General features: G+C 47.2%; 1 protein-coding gene across 3 annotated transcripts in view; it reads left to right on the top strand.

Moving 5' to 3' along the window:
- ABAT (4-aminobutyrate aminotransferase) overlaps positions 1–14,081 on the top strand; it is a 70,059-nt gene that overhangs the window by 51,554 nt on the left and 4,424 nt on the right. For all 3 annotated transcript variants that reach the window (XM_054213111.1, XM_054213110.1, XM_054213112.1), the window contains 6 exons: positions 2,328–2,408; positions 2,928–3,020; positions 3,387–3,449; positions 11,309–11,372; positions 12,078–12,226; positions 13,652–13,789. In XM_054213111.1, the coding sequence (XP_054069086.1) occupies positions 2,328–2,408; positions 2,928–3,020; positions 3,387–3,449; positions 11,309–11,372; positions 12,078–12,226; positions 13,652–13,789 (588 nt within the window). The remainder of the gene's footprint in view (positions 1–2,327; positions 2,409–2,927; positions 3,021–3,386; positions 3,450–11,308; positions 11,373–12,077; positions 12,227–13,651; positions 13,790–14,081) is intronic.

Here is a 14,081-nt window from a genome sequence, read left to right as displayed (position 1 = left end):
AGTGTGCTGGAGCCTGACTGCAGATCCAGCGCCAGCTTTATTGTAAAAGTCCTTCTTTTGAGTAATGCACACTGAGGTAGGGCCCTTGTGTAATGCTAACGATGGGATCGGTGTTCTCGTGTAGGGATTTTTGGTTTGGTTTGTTTGTAATGCTCCATGTACCCTCTTTACAGCCAGCTATAAAGAACAGAATATACATCCGTCACTTGAGACCATACCAGCTTGATGCTGATTTTCTGTTTTTCTCAGCACTGAGCATCTCATTAACAACAAAAGAAAAATACACTTCTCTGCTTAATGGCGTATTTTGTCAATTAACTGTGACAGCCCATAATCAAATTCCCAATAAATTTATGGCCCCGTACCTCAAACTTCATATGAAAATTTACTTCTAAACTGAGATAAAAAGTCAAGTAAGATTTATCATATGTACTAAAAAAACCCTTTGTGTTCATCTGTCCTTAACATCCTTGCTTAGGTTTTTTTTTTTTAATGCTTGAGTCTGTTGAAACAAACATTGGTTTGGAAGTGACACACTTGTACAAGTTACAAAGTCCAAACTCATATTCTGTTATATCTTGCGTGATAATTGGTTTTCCCTAAGAATTCTGATAGCATGTTCTTACAGGTGCAGTGTGACAACTCACACCTCTTGCTGTGGTCTGCACATCTCAATAAATGAGTACCTGTATTGAGGAAAAAGGTTGAAGTTTGATGATAAATGTGCAAGCTTGGGTTGCACTGAAAATATCAGTGTTTTGGGGAAGGCAGTCTGTTCCCTCTAGAGACCCATAAAGACTTCAGTCATCGAAGCTCAGCCTTTGATTTCAATGATGACTTATTACAAAAACAACAACAAAACCCACAAATAAAAAAAGGGGGGCAAATAATGCTGCTTTGCAGTTGGCAATTTTATGGAGCTTGTCCTTTTATGTGCAAATTTAATTTAAAATAAAAAGTGGCACATGGTGAATCAAATAAGATTACCTAGAAAGGCTAAGAGCAATGATGAATCAATTTTAATCCATGACACTTAATTTAAATTAATTGCATAAACATGGCAAATTCGTCTCCATTAGTGGTCTGGGGAGGTGGAGGCGGTTTTCCAGAGCTGCTCTCTCAAAGCACCTGTGTGGGCAGCAGGCTCGGCCTTCCCACCAGCTGCTCTTCACTGACACCAGCATCACCTTTCTCAAAGGTGTGAATCCTGGTGTGGCCAGTTCATAGGACCAACAGGACACTTCAAGTTGGACAGGGCCACAGGTCGTCTCTTGCCCAACCTCCTGCTCAAAGAGGGTTGGCTGTGAGATCAGACCAGGTTGCTCAGGGCTTTATCTGGGGTCTTGAAAACCTCCAAGGAGGGAAACTGCACAACCTCTTTGGGCAACCTGTTCCACGGCTTCAGTGTTCCCTTGGTGAAAAAGCTTCTCCTTACACCCAGATCAGTACCTTTCCTGTTGTGATTTATGCCTGTTGCTTCTCACATGTTGCTGAGTAGTGAGGTAATAACATGCAGGGTTGCTTCTTGCCGATGCGACCGCACTGCCCGTTACTGTACATGCCAGAGGAGTCCAGCAGGGAGACAGCACGCCTGTGTGCACAAGGTTTTGTCAGGAATCTTTTTTATTGTAGTGTTGCTGCTCCTTGCATGTCTGTTTATCTTTCTCAGATGTAGCCCCTGTCCTTTAGGTGTCCCATTGTAATAGTATCTGGTGAAATGCTGGCACAGGTTTCCAAAGAGGTGGTGGAGGCCCCATCCCTGCAGACATTCAAGGCCAGGCTTGATGAGGCTCTGAGCAACCTGATCTAGTTGAAGATGTCCCTGCTCACTGCAGGGGGGTTGGACTAGATGACCATTAAGGGTCCCTTCCAACCCAACACGTTCTACGATTCTATGGAGATGTTTATAACCACAGCGTTCCGAAATGGTCTTTCTTGAAGCTCAGTGAGGAAGAAAGTGCTGCTATCCTAATTGAATTTAGATTTAGCTACTCAAACTGAAGGCAAGTAATTAAGATTTTAAAGTGTATTTCCTGTGTATAAGGAAATTTGAGATTGAACAACTAAAATGGCAATATTGAAGAGGAAATGTCAGTATCAGTTAGCATGCACCTTTTCTAAGGTGTCCTGCAAGAATAAAGTATTAGACAGAAAAACATATTCTAAGACGTGAATATTATTCCCTGGTTTTAAAACTCCTTGTGCCATGACTGCAAGTTTCTGGCTGGTATCTGTAATTAGAATAAAATGTACCTGCCTTGATATCAACATGATATTTTTTCATGTGATAGTAAAATCTAACAATGTCTCTTCCTTTGTCTTTGTAGAGCACTTTTATCAACAGACCTGCCCTAGGGATTTTACCTCCAGAGAACTTTGCAGAAAAACTGAAGGAATCTTTGCTATCGGTAAGTTTGAGATAGCAGTGATGAGTTACTATATTTAGTAACAGGGACAGGGGCATAACAAGGGATACTGGGGATTTTAATAGGGACCACTACAGGTTGGTCATTTGTCCACCTGCCCTCCCACTGCAAGTGACGAGATCCAACCTTTCTCCCTGACTTGACAGCGGAGTGTGAGAGGGTGACGTGTCTGCTCCGCACACATACTGCCTCTTTCAATCTGGATTCAAGAACTGATGAGAAAATGCATTTTCACAAACTTCTGCTCACTGTGCTTTCATAAGAGAGAGTGGAATAAGTGGCTTCTGTTTGTCTTGATTTAAGTTTGAAGATCTTTGGGACTGAAACTGAGTCGCGCCCTCTCAGTTGCAGTTGAAATTGGCTTTTCTCATCCTAAGCCTCCCATTGGTTGGCCTCCCATTATACTGAAGCTCCTGGCGTTAAGGACTGATCAGTCTTATCATCACTTTGCGCTGTATTTGTGCTTAATATTTTGGAGTAATTTTCTCTCTTCCTTGACAGGTGGCTCCTAAGGGCCTGCAACAGGTGATGACCATGTCTTGCGGATCCTGCTCTAATGAAAATGCCTTTAAGGCAATATTTATGTGGTACAGAGTGAGTAAAATATTAAGATTTTTTTTTTGTGCATTTGAATGTAGAAATGAGTATTTATTCATCATCAGAACTGTTACTGTAAAACAAAGTGAGGCTTGGACGTTGTCTTGTTCATGATGTTATTAATATTCAGCTTGGTATAAAATCTTTATTAAAAAGTCTTCATCTAAGCTTTCACTTTATATTGACACAACTTTAGAAATTATGAAGAAAATAAAGAAAATACAGATTGCAGTCAGTATGTAAGAGCCACAGTCAGTGTCTTCATTGGCTCTCGTCTGGAATACCAGCATTACTGATTTGTGGTTCAGCATAAACACAGTGGTTACAACTAAACGAAAACTATCTGTTGGCTTTTTTTTGCAGAACAAGGAGAGGGGCCATAATAATGTCACAAAAGAGGAGCTGGAATCTTGCATGATTAACCAGGTAACACTTGTCCTTTACTACACATACAGGTGTACCATTGCCTTGGGTTTATAAGGGAAGACTGGGAGGAAAAATTGGCTTTATTATTTCTGAAGTGGAATCTCGGTTTTGTAAATTTAGGAAATGGTGAAATACAGACTTGCTCCCAACAAATATGAAGACCTGCTGCTTATATTCTTCTGCATCCTTCCCAGTTGAGAATCTTGGGAAGATCTCCCTTTTTTCATGACATATCATTTGCTAGAGAGGGGCTCGTGTGATGGGTCCGTGGAGATCATTAATACACGCAAAAGTTTACAAATAATAACAACACACCTTTAACTCTTTTTCAGAAGTTGTGAGTTTATGGCTGAAAACTGATCAAGGTGTTAGTTAAAATTTGACTGACTGACTGTTAACAACAAGCAGGATGAGGAAATTGAGATGCAGCCGATAAACCTCTGAAATCCCATTCCCCTTAACTGAGGTGGTCCTGCTCTTGCCAGTCAGAAGTCTTAACATGCAACAATAGCAGAAAACAGAGGATTTAATCTCTTCTTTGAGATAAACATGTTTGAAATGAATAACCTGCTGGTCCCAGCCTGATCTTTCGCACTTCAGTAGTGATTCAGCATTCAATTCATTCGTTGGGATTAGGGAACTCATTTGGCTTTAAAAATGAGGAGGGTTCTTTTAGGGGTTTTTTTGCTTTGTTTGTCTTTAGCATTATTTTTTAAGTTCCGTGATGTTGCTTACAGCATGGTCAGCCAGATGGCCGTGCCAATACAAATAACAGGATGGCACATCATGGCCTGAAGGAACACAAATTTTATAAGATGACCAAAGACTTGTAAAACAAATGATCGCTTTTTGTCCAAGTTTAGCTATCTAAACATTAGGATTCCTCTTTGAGCTAATTGTCTGAGGTCTTTTTACAGCTGGGGGAGGGGACGGATTTGAGAGGGCAACTCTATCCCCCTTTTGGGGGGGATCCTCCAGAATCCAGTTACAAACACTGGAGCCTTGACCCTGTTGCTGAGTGTGGGGTACGAGACTAAAGGTGTAAACGGAGTGTGTAACTGGTGACAATCCTCTCACTTGCAGGATAACAGAGAAGCATTAAAGAAAGAGAATTTGTATTTTTAGAGGGGGTGGGGGCTGTCCTGGTTCCGGTGGGGATAGGGTTAACTTTTCCTGGTATTCCATGCCATGTGAGCCACGCCCACCCTGAGCTGCCGGGGGAGGGGGCAGGAAGTTGCTGCTTAAAAGCGGGCTGGGGCGGCCCGGGTCCGGCCGGCGAGCGGCGGGGGAGCGGCGGTTCTGTAATCGCGTTTGTATATTCCCCTATCCGTGTTGTTGTTGTTGTTTGCCTGTTCCCTTTGCTGTTCTATTAAACTGCCTTTGTCTCAACCCAAGAGTCTTGCCTTTTCTTACGATTCTTCCTGTGTTTGGAAGGCACGAGCGAGCGACACGTGGTTCTTTGTTGCTGTCTGAGGCTAAACCACGACAGTCCTTTTTGGCGCCCAACGTGGGGCTCGAAGGGTTGAGATAACGACAGAATCCAACTAGAACGTGGAAAAAACGGTTTTGGTTTTTTTTTTGTATGCATTTATTTTATTAGGTAAGTAGTCACTGGTCATCATGTTGCTTGGTTTGTTCTCATGGCTGTGTTACATAAATTCCTATATGGCTTATGTACTCCCTGCGATGCTGTTTACCATGTCTGGAACAGGGATGAGGATTATCATTCTGCTGTCCTGTGCGATATCTGTTTATGATATGATAACATCACTGTTCAGACGGCTATTTTGGGGTGTTTATGCGGTTTTGCTGTCCTGTCCGTACATTGGACACCGTCTCTCAGGATTTGTTAATAATTTCCCCAGCCCTTTTGCCTCCCTTTTCTCCTTCGGGTCAGGTATGACAGCTTTTGAGAATTTTGAATATCCTTGGGATACTCAAACTAGCGTGTTCGTAGTGCTATGTCTCCTGAATACGTTCCAGGTCTTGTTTAGGGTTAAGCGACTATTTAAGACTACCACCCGGAGATCTGCTCCGAGGCTGGATAGTCAGGGGTGGCATGGCATGTGGGAGAGCATGGGCAGGTACCTAGAGAACTACTCACCTCCAATGGTCTGGGACTTCACCCCTGAACAATTACAGGACCCTGATAAAGTGGTAGAATATTTGAAGGGAAAATGCTGTGGCTATTCTAGAGAGGCACAACTCACCGCGCTGTGCTGGGCCCTGGCCAGTATCTACCAGGCACTGCTCAGAATTATGCAGCACCCTCAAGGGGAAGAGATGGAAACCAGACCTGCGGCGGCCCCTGCGGCTGCTGCAGCCCCTGCGGCGGCCCCTGCGGCGGCCCCTGCGGCTGCTGCAGCCCCTGCTGCAGCCCCTGCGGCGGCCCCTGCGGTTGCGGCGGCCCCTGCGGCTGCTGCAATCCTTGCGACGGACACTGCGGCTACTGCAATCCTTGCGACAGACACTGCGGCTACTGCAACCCCCGTGGTAGCCACTGCCACTGAACCAGGGAACCAACCCATGCCAGTATCAGTTGCCCCCATACAGAAGAAGAAGTACACAAAGAAATCAGTTCGCTTAGTAAGAGATGATGATGAACCAGGGCCATCACGAGAGCAGGAGGAAGAGGCAGAACCAGAGATAATTACTCGATCCCTATCCTTGAGTGAGCTGCGGGATATGCGAAAAGATTTTAGCCGACTTTCAGGCGAGCACATTGTCACCTGGCTGCTCCGGTGCTGGGATAATGGGGCCAGTAGCCTGGAATTAGAGGGTAGGGAGGCCAGGCAGCTGGGATCCCTGTCTAGGGAAGGCGGCATTGACAAGGCGATCGGGAAAAAGACCCAAGCCCTCAGCCTCTGGAAACGACTCCTATTAGGCGTGAGGGAGAGGTACCCCTTCAGCGAGGATGTTGTATGTCAGCCAAGCAAGTGGACTACCATGGAAAGAGGTATCCAGTACCTGAGAGAATTAGCCGTGCGGGAGATGATTTATTATGACTTGGACAATGCAGACTTACCCACAGACCCTGATGAGGTGCGATGCACAAGGCCCATGTGGCGGAAGTTTGTACGGAGCGCACCATCGTCATATGCCAACTCCCTGGCAGTAATGGAATGGAAAGGTGAAGGGGGACCAACGGTGGATGAGGTAGCTGGCCGGCTCCGGCGATATGAAGAAAGTCTCTCTTCCCCCCTTGTCTCAGCTGTGGAGAAACTGTCGCGGAAGGTCCAGCAACTTGAAGAGAATATGTCCTACTCCCCACCTGCACGGGCCAGCATCTCAGCTATTAGAAGCAGGCATTTCCCCACTCAAGAGAGAGAGTACAGAGGGTACACACCACGAGGCACCCTGTGGTTCTACCTGCGGGACCACGGAGAGGACATGAGGAAGTGGGACGGACAACCTACTTCGATCCTGCGGACACGGGTACAGGAGTTGCAAGGAAGGACAACCACAAAAGGGGATCCCTCCAGGAAAAGTGCCGCCCCAGTTTCCAGTGGGCCGTTCCCCAGACAAAGCAGAAGGCTTGATCTTGCTTCTGATCCTCTTGAAGGAACTTCCAAGTCATTTATGCAAGAAGTGAGTAATGGATACTATGACCAGTATTAGGGGGGCCCTGCCTCCGGCCAGGTGGAGGAAAGGGATAACCGGGTTTATTGGACGGTGTGGATTCGATGGCCTGGCACATCAGACCCACAGGAGTATAAGGCTCTAGTGGACACGGGTGCGCAGTGTACTTTAATACCATCAAGCTATAGAGGGGCAGAACCCATTTGTATTTCTGGGGTGACAGGGGGATCCCAAGAGTTGACTGTACTGGAGGCAGAAGTGAGCCTAACTGGGAATGAGTGGCAAAAGCATCCCATTGTGACTGGCCCAGAGGCTCCATGCATCCTTGGTATAGATTACCTCAGGAGAGGGTATTTTAAGGACCCAAAAGGGTACCACTGGGCCTTTGGCATAGCTGCTTTGGAGACGGAGGAAGTTAAACAGTTGTCTGCCTTGCCTGGTCTCTCGGAGGATTCTTCTGTTGTGGGGTTGTTGAGGGTCAAAGAACAACAGGTGCCGATTGCTACCACAACGGTGCATCGGCGGCAGTATCGCACTAACCGAGACTCTCTGATTCCCATCCATGAGCTGATTCGTCAACTAGAGGTTCAAGGAGTGATCAGCAAGACTCGCTCACCCTTTAACAGTCCCATATGGCCGGTGCGAAAATCTAATGGAGAGTGGAGGCTAACTGTAGACTATCGTGGTCTGAATGAAGTCACGCCACCGCTGAGTGCTGCTGTGCCGGACATGCTAGAACTCCAGTACGAACTGGAGTCCAAGGCAGCCAAGTGGTATGCCACGATTGATATAGCGAATGCATTTTTCTCAATCCCTTTGGCAGCAGAGTGCAGGCCACAGTTTGCTTTCACTTGGAGGGGCATCCAATACACCTGGAATCGACTGCCCCAGGGGTGGAAACACAGTCCCACCATTTGCCATGGACTGATCCAGACTGCACTGGAACAGGGTAAAGCTCCAGAACATCTGCAGTACATTGATGACATCATTGTATGGGGAAACACAGCAGAAGAAGTTTTTGAGAAAGGGAGTAAAATAGTCCAAATCCTTCTGAACGCTGGTTTTGCTATAAAGCGAAGTAAGGTCAAGGGACCTGCGCAGGAGATCCAGTTTTTAGGAATAAAATGGCAAGATGGACGCCGTCAGATTCCAATGGATGTGATCAACAAAATAGCAGCTATGTCTTCACCAACTAGTAAAAAGGAAACACAGGCTTTCTTAGGTATTGTGGGTTTTTGGAGAATGCATATCCCAGATTACAGTCAAATTGTAAGCCCTCTGTATCAAGTAACCCGGAAGAAGAATGATTTTAAATGGGGTCCTGAGCAACGACAAGCTTTTGAACAAATCAAACAGGAAATAGTCCATGCAGTGGCCCTGGGGCCAGTCCGGGCAGGACAAGATGTTAAAAATGTGCTCTACACTGCAGCCGGGGAGAACGGCCCTACCTGGAGCCTCTGGCAGAAAGCACCAGGGGAGACTCGAGGTCGACCCCTAGGGTTTTGGAGTCGTGGATACAGAGGATCCGAAGCCTGCTACACTCCAACAGAAAAAGAGATATTGGCAGCATATGAAGGGGTTCGAGCTGCTTCGGAAGTGGTTGGTACAGAAGCACAGCTCCTCTTAGCACCTCGACTGCCGGTGCTGGGTTGGATGTTCAAAGAAAGGGTCCCCACCACACATCATGCAACCGATGCTACATGGAGTAAGTGGATTGCACTGATCACGCAGCGAACTCGAATGGGAAACCCCAGTCGCCCGGGAATTCTGGAAGTGATCATGGACTGGCCAGAAGGCAAGGATTTCGGAATGTCACCAGAGGAGGAGGTGACGCGTGCAGAAGAGGCCCCACCATATAATAAACTGCCAGAAAATGAGAAGAAATATGCCCTGTTCACTGATGGGTCTTGCCGTATTGTGGGAAAGCATCGAAAGTGGAAGGCTGCTGTGTGGAGTCCTACACGACGGGTTGCAGAAGCCAGTGAGGGACAGGGTGAATCGAGCCAGTTTGCAGAGGTGAAGGCTATTCAGCTGGCTTTGGACATTGCTGAGCGAGAAAAATGGCCAGTACTTTATCTCTACACTGACTCATGGATGGTGGCAAATGCTCTGTGGGGATGGTTACAGCAGTGGAAGCAGGGCAACTGGCAGCGCAGAGGCAAACCCATCTGGGCTGCTGAGCTATGGCAAGATATTGCTGCCCGGATAGAGAATCTGGTTGTGAAAGTACGCCACGTAGATGCCCACGTACCAAAGAATCGGGCCACGGAGGAACATCAGAACAACCAGCAGGTGGATCGGGCCGCTAGGATTGAAGTGGCTCAGGTGGATCTGGACTGGCAACATAAGGGTGAACTATTCATAGCTCGGTGGGCCCATGACTCCTCAGGCCATCAAGGGAGAGATGCGACATATAGATGGGCTCGTGACCGAGGGGTGGACTTGACCATGGACACTATTGCACAGGTCATCCATGAATGTGAGACATGCGCTGCGATCAAACAAGCCAAGCGTTTGAAGCCTCTTTGGTATGGAGGGCGATGGCTGAAATACAAATATGGGGAGGCCTGGCAGATTGATTATATCACGCTGCCACAAACCCGTCAAGGCAAGCGCTATGTGCTCACAATGGTGGAAGCAACCACTGGATGGCTGGAAACATACCCTGTGCCCCATGCCACTGCCCGGAACACTATCCTGGGCCTTGAAAAGCAAGTCCTGTGGCGACATGGTACCCCAGAGAGAATTGAGTCGGACAATGGGACTCATTTCCGAAACAGCCTCATAGACACCTGGGCCAAAGAGCATGGTATCGAGTGGGTGTATCACATCCCCTATCACGCCCCAGCCTCTGGGAAGATAGAACGATACAATGGACTGTTAAAAACTACACTGAGAGCAATGGGTGGTGGGACTTTCAAACACTGGGATACGCATTTAGCAAAAGCTACCTGGCTAGTTAACACCAGGGGATCTAATAATCGGGCTGGCCCTGCCCAATCAAAACTTCCACGTACTGTAGAAGGGGATAAAGTCCCCGTAGTGCACATGAAGAATATGCTAGGGAAGACAGTCTGGGTTAGTCCTGCCTCAGGCAAAGGCAAACCCATCCGTGGGATTGCTTTTGCCCAAGGACCTGGGTGCACTTGGTGGGTGATGCGGAAGGATGGGGAAGTCCGATGTGTACCTCATGGAGATCTGATTTTGGGCGAGAATAGCCAATGAATCAGATTGTGTGCTGTTAATTGCTAAATAACACTGTCACTGTATGTCCTCATTGCTATCAGTTGTACTACAAGTAAGGCACAGGGGAAAGTGGTGGCAATTCATTGGAACCTGCTGGGCATGGCATAGATGGTATGGAATAAGGGGTGGATAATGTCCTGGTTCCGGTGGGGATAGGGTTAACTTTTCCTGGTATTCCATGCCATGTGAGCCACGCCCACCCTGAGCTGCCGGGGGAGGGGGCAGGAAGTTGCTGCTTAAAAGCGGGCTGGGGCGGCCCGGGTCCGGCCGGCGAGCGGCGAGCGGCGGGGGAGCGGCGGTTCTGTAATCGCGTTTGTATATTCCCCTATCCGTGTTGTTGTTGTTGTTTGCCTGTTCCCTTTGCTGTTCTATTAAACTGCCTTTGTCTCAACCCAAGAGTCTTGCCTTTTCTTACGATTCTTCCTGTGTTTGGAAGGCACGAGCGAGCGACACGTGGTTCTTTGTTGCTGTCTGAGGCTAAACCACGACAGGGGCTTAGCTCAATCCTTTTATTAAATTCCAGGTAGTATACAGTTTGAATGTCTTTTGTCATGGTTCCTTCTCATTCTTGGCACAGTGAGGCACCAGGACTGCACAGGGCAGCCCGGGCTTCTCCTGGCAGAGCCCCCCATGCCCCAGCTGAGCACAGCCACCCCGGACACGTGTGCCCGTAGTTTGTACAAAAAGGGGCTGGCTGCACTGAGTGTTCAGCCTTTGTGTGAGCTCATGTGTGAAGTGATACTGTGGTACGGTGTAAATTGCCAGGTATTCATTAGTATTAATGAGGTACTTTAGGAGGTCAGGCAGTTTTTAGGGGACGACAAATGCATTTGTTTAAATGGGTAAATATTACGATTTGTGGTGGTTGAAGAGGAGACCGACGGGCGTGCTGTGAGAGGCAGCCGCTTGGCTGCAGCCGCCCCGCGGTGCTCCGGCCGTGGGTGGGTGCCCGGGCTGGGTCCGGCTCAGGCATCAGGGCTGCCTGCCAGCATCTGCCTGCTCTGCTGACGGCCGCCTCTCTGCTCTGCTTGCAGCCCCCCGGCTGCCCCGACTACGCCATGCTCTCCTTCATGGGCGGCTTCCATGGACGGACCCTGGGTAAGCAGAGCCCCGCCGCAGCACCTCCCCTTCCTTTGCCTCCTCGCAGCCGCTGCAGTGACCTCTCAGCTCAGTGACGGTTCTGAAAAGTGCTTCTTTTCCTTAGACAAACGGTAACAGTGGAGAAGCTGTAGGTTTATTGAAGGTTTGCTTTGGAAGCCCCACCAGTACTGAAACAGAGTGTTTGAGAGACAGTGGAACCTAATTTTATAATTTTTGAAAATTTATTTTCAGAGGGTCCCTTATTTTCATTCTGAATCCAAGGTTTCCTGTCTATACAAGTAAAAATCTAACTCCTGGGATAAAATTATGACAATATACAAACAAGATGTCACTCATTTTACCATTTTATATTGGCTCAATCCCTGTTCTAAACACGTTACCCAAGAGTGCTGTAATTCTGAACTTCGTGACCAGTTGTCTTTGGACAGGTGAAACCCATCTCGTCTGAGCAACCTGTTCAGATTGACAGAGGTTTTCCTGTTCTGGAACAGCGCGTGTGGAAATGGTGCTTAATAGCTAGAGCGATCCACTTGAGCTTGACTAAATCAAATTACCCAGTATTTCAGGAAATAAAGTAAAAGTGTAGAGCAATTAAGAGAACTCTACAGTCCTGGTGTCAGGCAATTTTTCATGTCTTGGTAGCTTTTTTCCTGTATTGTTTCTAGTCAGGTATTATTTTAATTTTTGCTTTTCTGGGTTTAGGTTGCTTAGCTACAACTCACTCTAAAGCAATTCACAAACTGGACATTCCATCGCTGGACTGGCCGATCGCTCCATTTCCAAGGCTAAAGTATCCTCTGGAAGACTTTGTGAAGGAGAATCAACAGGAAGAAGCCCGCTGTTTGGAGGAGGTAAAAAATTCACTGGCAGCTTTCTGTTGTTTTTGTTTTGAAATAATGAATGGTGTTAGTAGGATTAGCTGCTTTTCACTAAAAGAATGTTTTCAGGGATTGGAACAGTGTGTGATTAAAACAGCATTCACTGCTGTTTACGGTCAGAAGTTTGTCCCTGCCTTTCAGAAGAGCAGCCAGCTCACTGTGAGTTACAGAGCTCTACCTGAATCGTACCTAAGGGAAATTTCACGCGCAGAAGTTTGTTGTATCACAGTGAACTTGTCTGCTGGATCTTGCAAAGGGACATGGACTAAGAGGAGCGCAGTGTGTCTAATCCTCTGCAAAGAGAACCTGGAACAATATTTCAGGTTTTTCAGCCTTTCTGCGGTAGCCTGCTGGCATAAAGCTCTCACCCTACCTGCGGTGGCCGGGACTTTGTGCCTTCCCCAGCCCAGGAGAAAAGAAAGGTGGGCAGAACAGTCTGAGGGAGGCGAAGCCTCTCCAGGTACCAGAACCGTGGGATTCCCTGGGCTCCAGGATCTGTCACTCGAGAGGCAGCGGTGTGGAGCAAGGCACAGTGTGCCCTGGGCCTGGAACCAGGATACTGCACGGTCTGGAGCATGGAGGGCAGAGGAGGGGGCTGTGGTGTGCGGAAGGGAGCACAGCAGCGCTCGGGTGGCTGCAGAGCTGCAGCAAAGAGACTTCTTACTCGAACCTGCCTTATTTGCACTTCAGAGAAAACAGAGAGCATAGAAAATGGCTTCCCTGAGTTTGCTCCCCAGTAGTTTGGGGGGGGGCAGGCAAATTGTTCTTTGGCACGTCTTTGACAGTCTGCGAATTGGCTTACTTGCGCCCCTTGGAAACCATTGCTTTGTACAGCCTACACGGGTCGTGGGCACTAAAAGCTGTAAGTGGTATTTCAGGTACAAATGACATTACTAATTGCAGCAGCCAGCACTACAAGGTTAATTAAAACCTCTGTAAGCCCCTTTATCAGCAACAGGATTTCTGCACTATTTAATCTGATTAATTTTAAAGTATCTGAAGTGGGTGACTAGAAAAAGCAAATTTACCAGGTTACCTTCTTTAATACATTGGCTGAGTTTTGTTTTCTGACACAAAACCTGTTTTCTTTTGTATTGCTTAGGTGGAATGACAGCATATTTTCAACTGTAATTTGATAGAACTTTCACACCATTGTAGATAAATCTGCAACTAGTTACAGTGTGTTTGGGATATGCTTTAAACTTAAGCATTTTCCAGGAACAAGAGGGCAGTGTTAAATCCTGGAGGAACTACTTGCTCATTCTTTACACTTCGTAACACCTTTATAGCCAGGAATGTCTATGAAAAGTTGAACTTCTCTGCTGAGATGTGATCTTTCTGGAAGGAAATGTGTGAATGTCCTGAAAGGAGAATGTACCATAAATGTTTGGTTTACAGGTGGAAGATCTGATTGTAAAGTACAGGAAAAAGAAGAAGATTGTAGCTGGCATCATTGTAGAACCCATACAGTCAGAGGGTGGGGACAATCATGCTTCAGATGACTTCTTCAGAAAGCTACGAGATATTGCCAGAAAGGTAATCGAATATTTCACCGCTCACTTGGGGGCAGCTAAACATACAAATACTTCTTGGCGTCTCCAGAGGGCCCCCTCTGCCCCAGGCACTTGGAGAGCTTCACAGGCCTCCATAGTAGCAGCTGGGGTAGTTACGTACATGTGCTCAGATACAAACAACCCCTTGTCAGCACAGTGTTTTCTCTTCCATTCGATGCACACCCGGTGGTTTCCTTAGTCCAATAATTTTTGGTCTAATGTCTAAGTGAGAGAAATTACTCTGATTCACTAACTAGGGATTTCGCAGCAGTGTT

Source organism: Rissa tridactyla, chromosome 8, assembly GCF_028500815.1.
Source record: "Rissa tridactyla isolate bRisTri1 chromosome 8, bRisTri1.patW.cur.20221130, whole genome shotgun sequence".
Lineage (NCBI taxonomy): Eukaryota > Metazoa > Chordata > Aves > Charadriiformes > Laridae > Rissa > Rissa tridactyla.
Note: the sequence above shows the minus strand (reverse complement) of the source record. Positions and strands in the feature narration are given on the sequence as shown.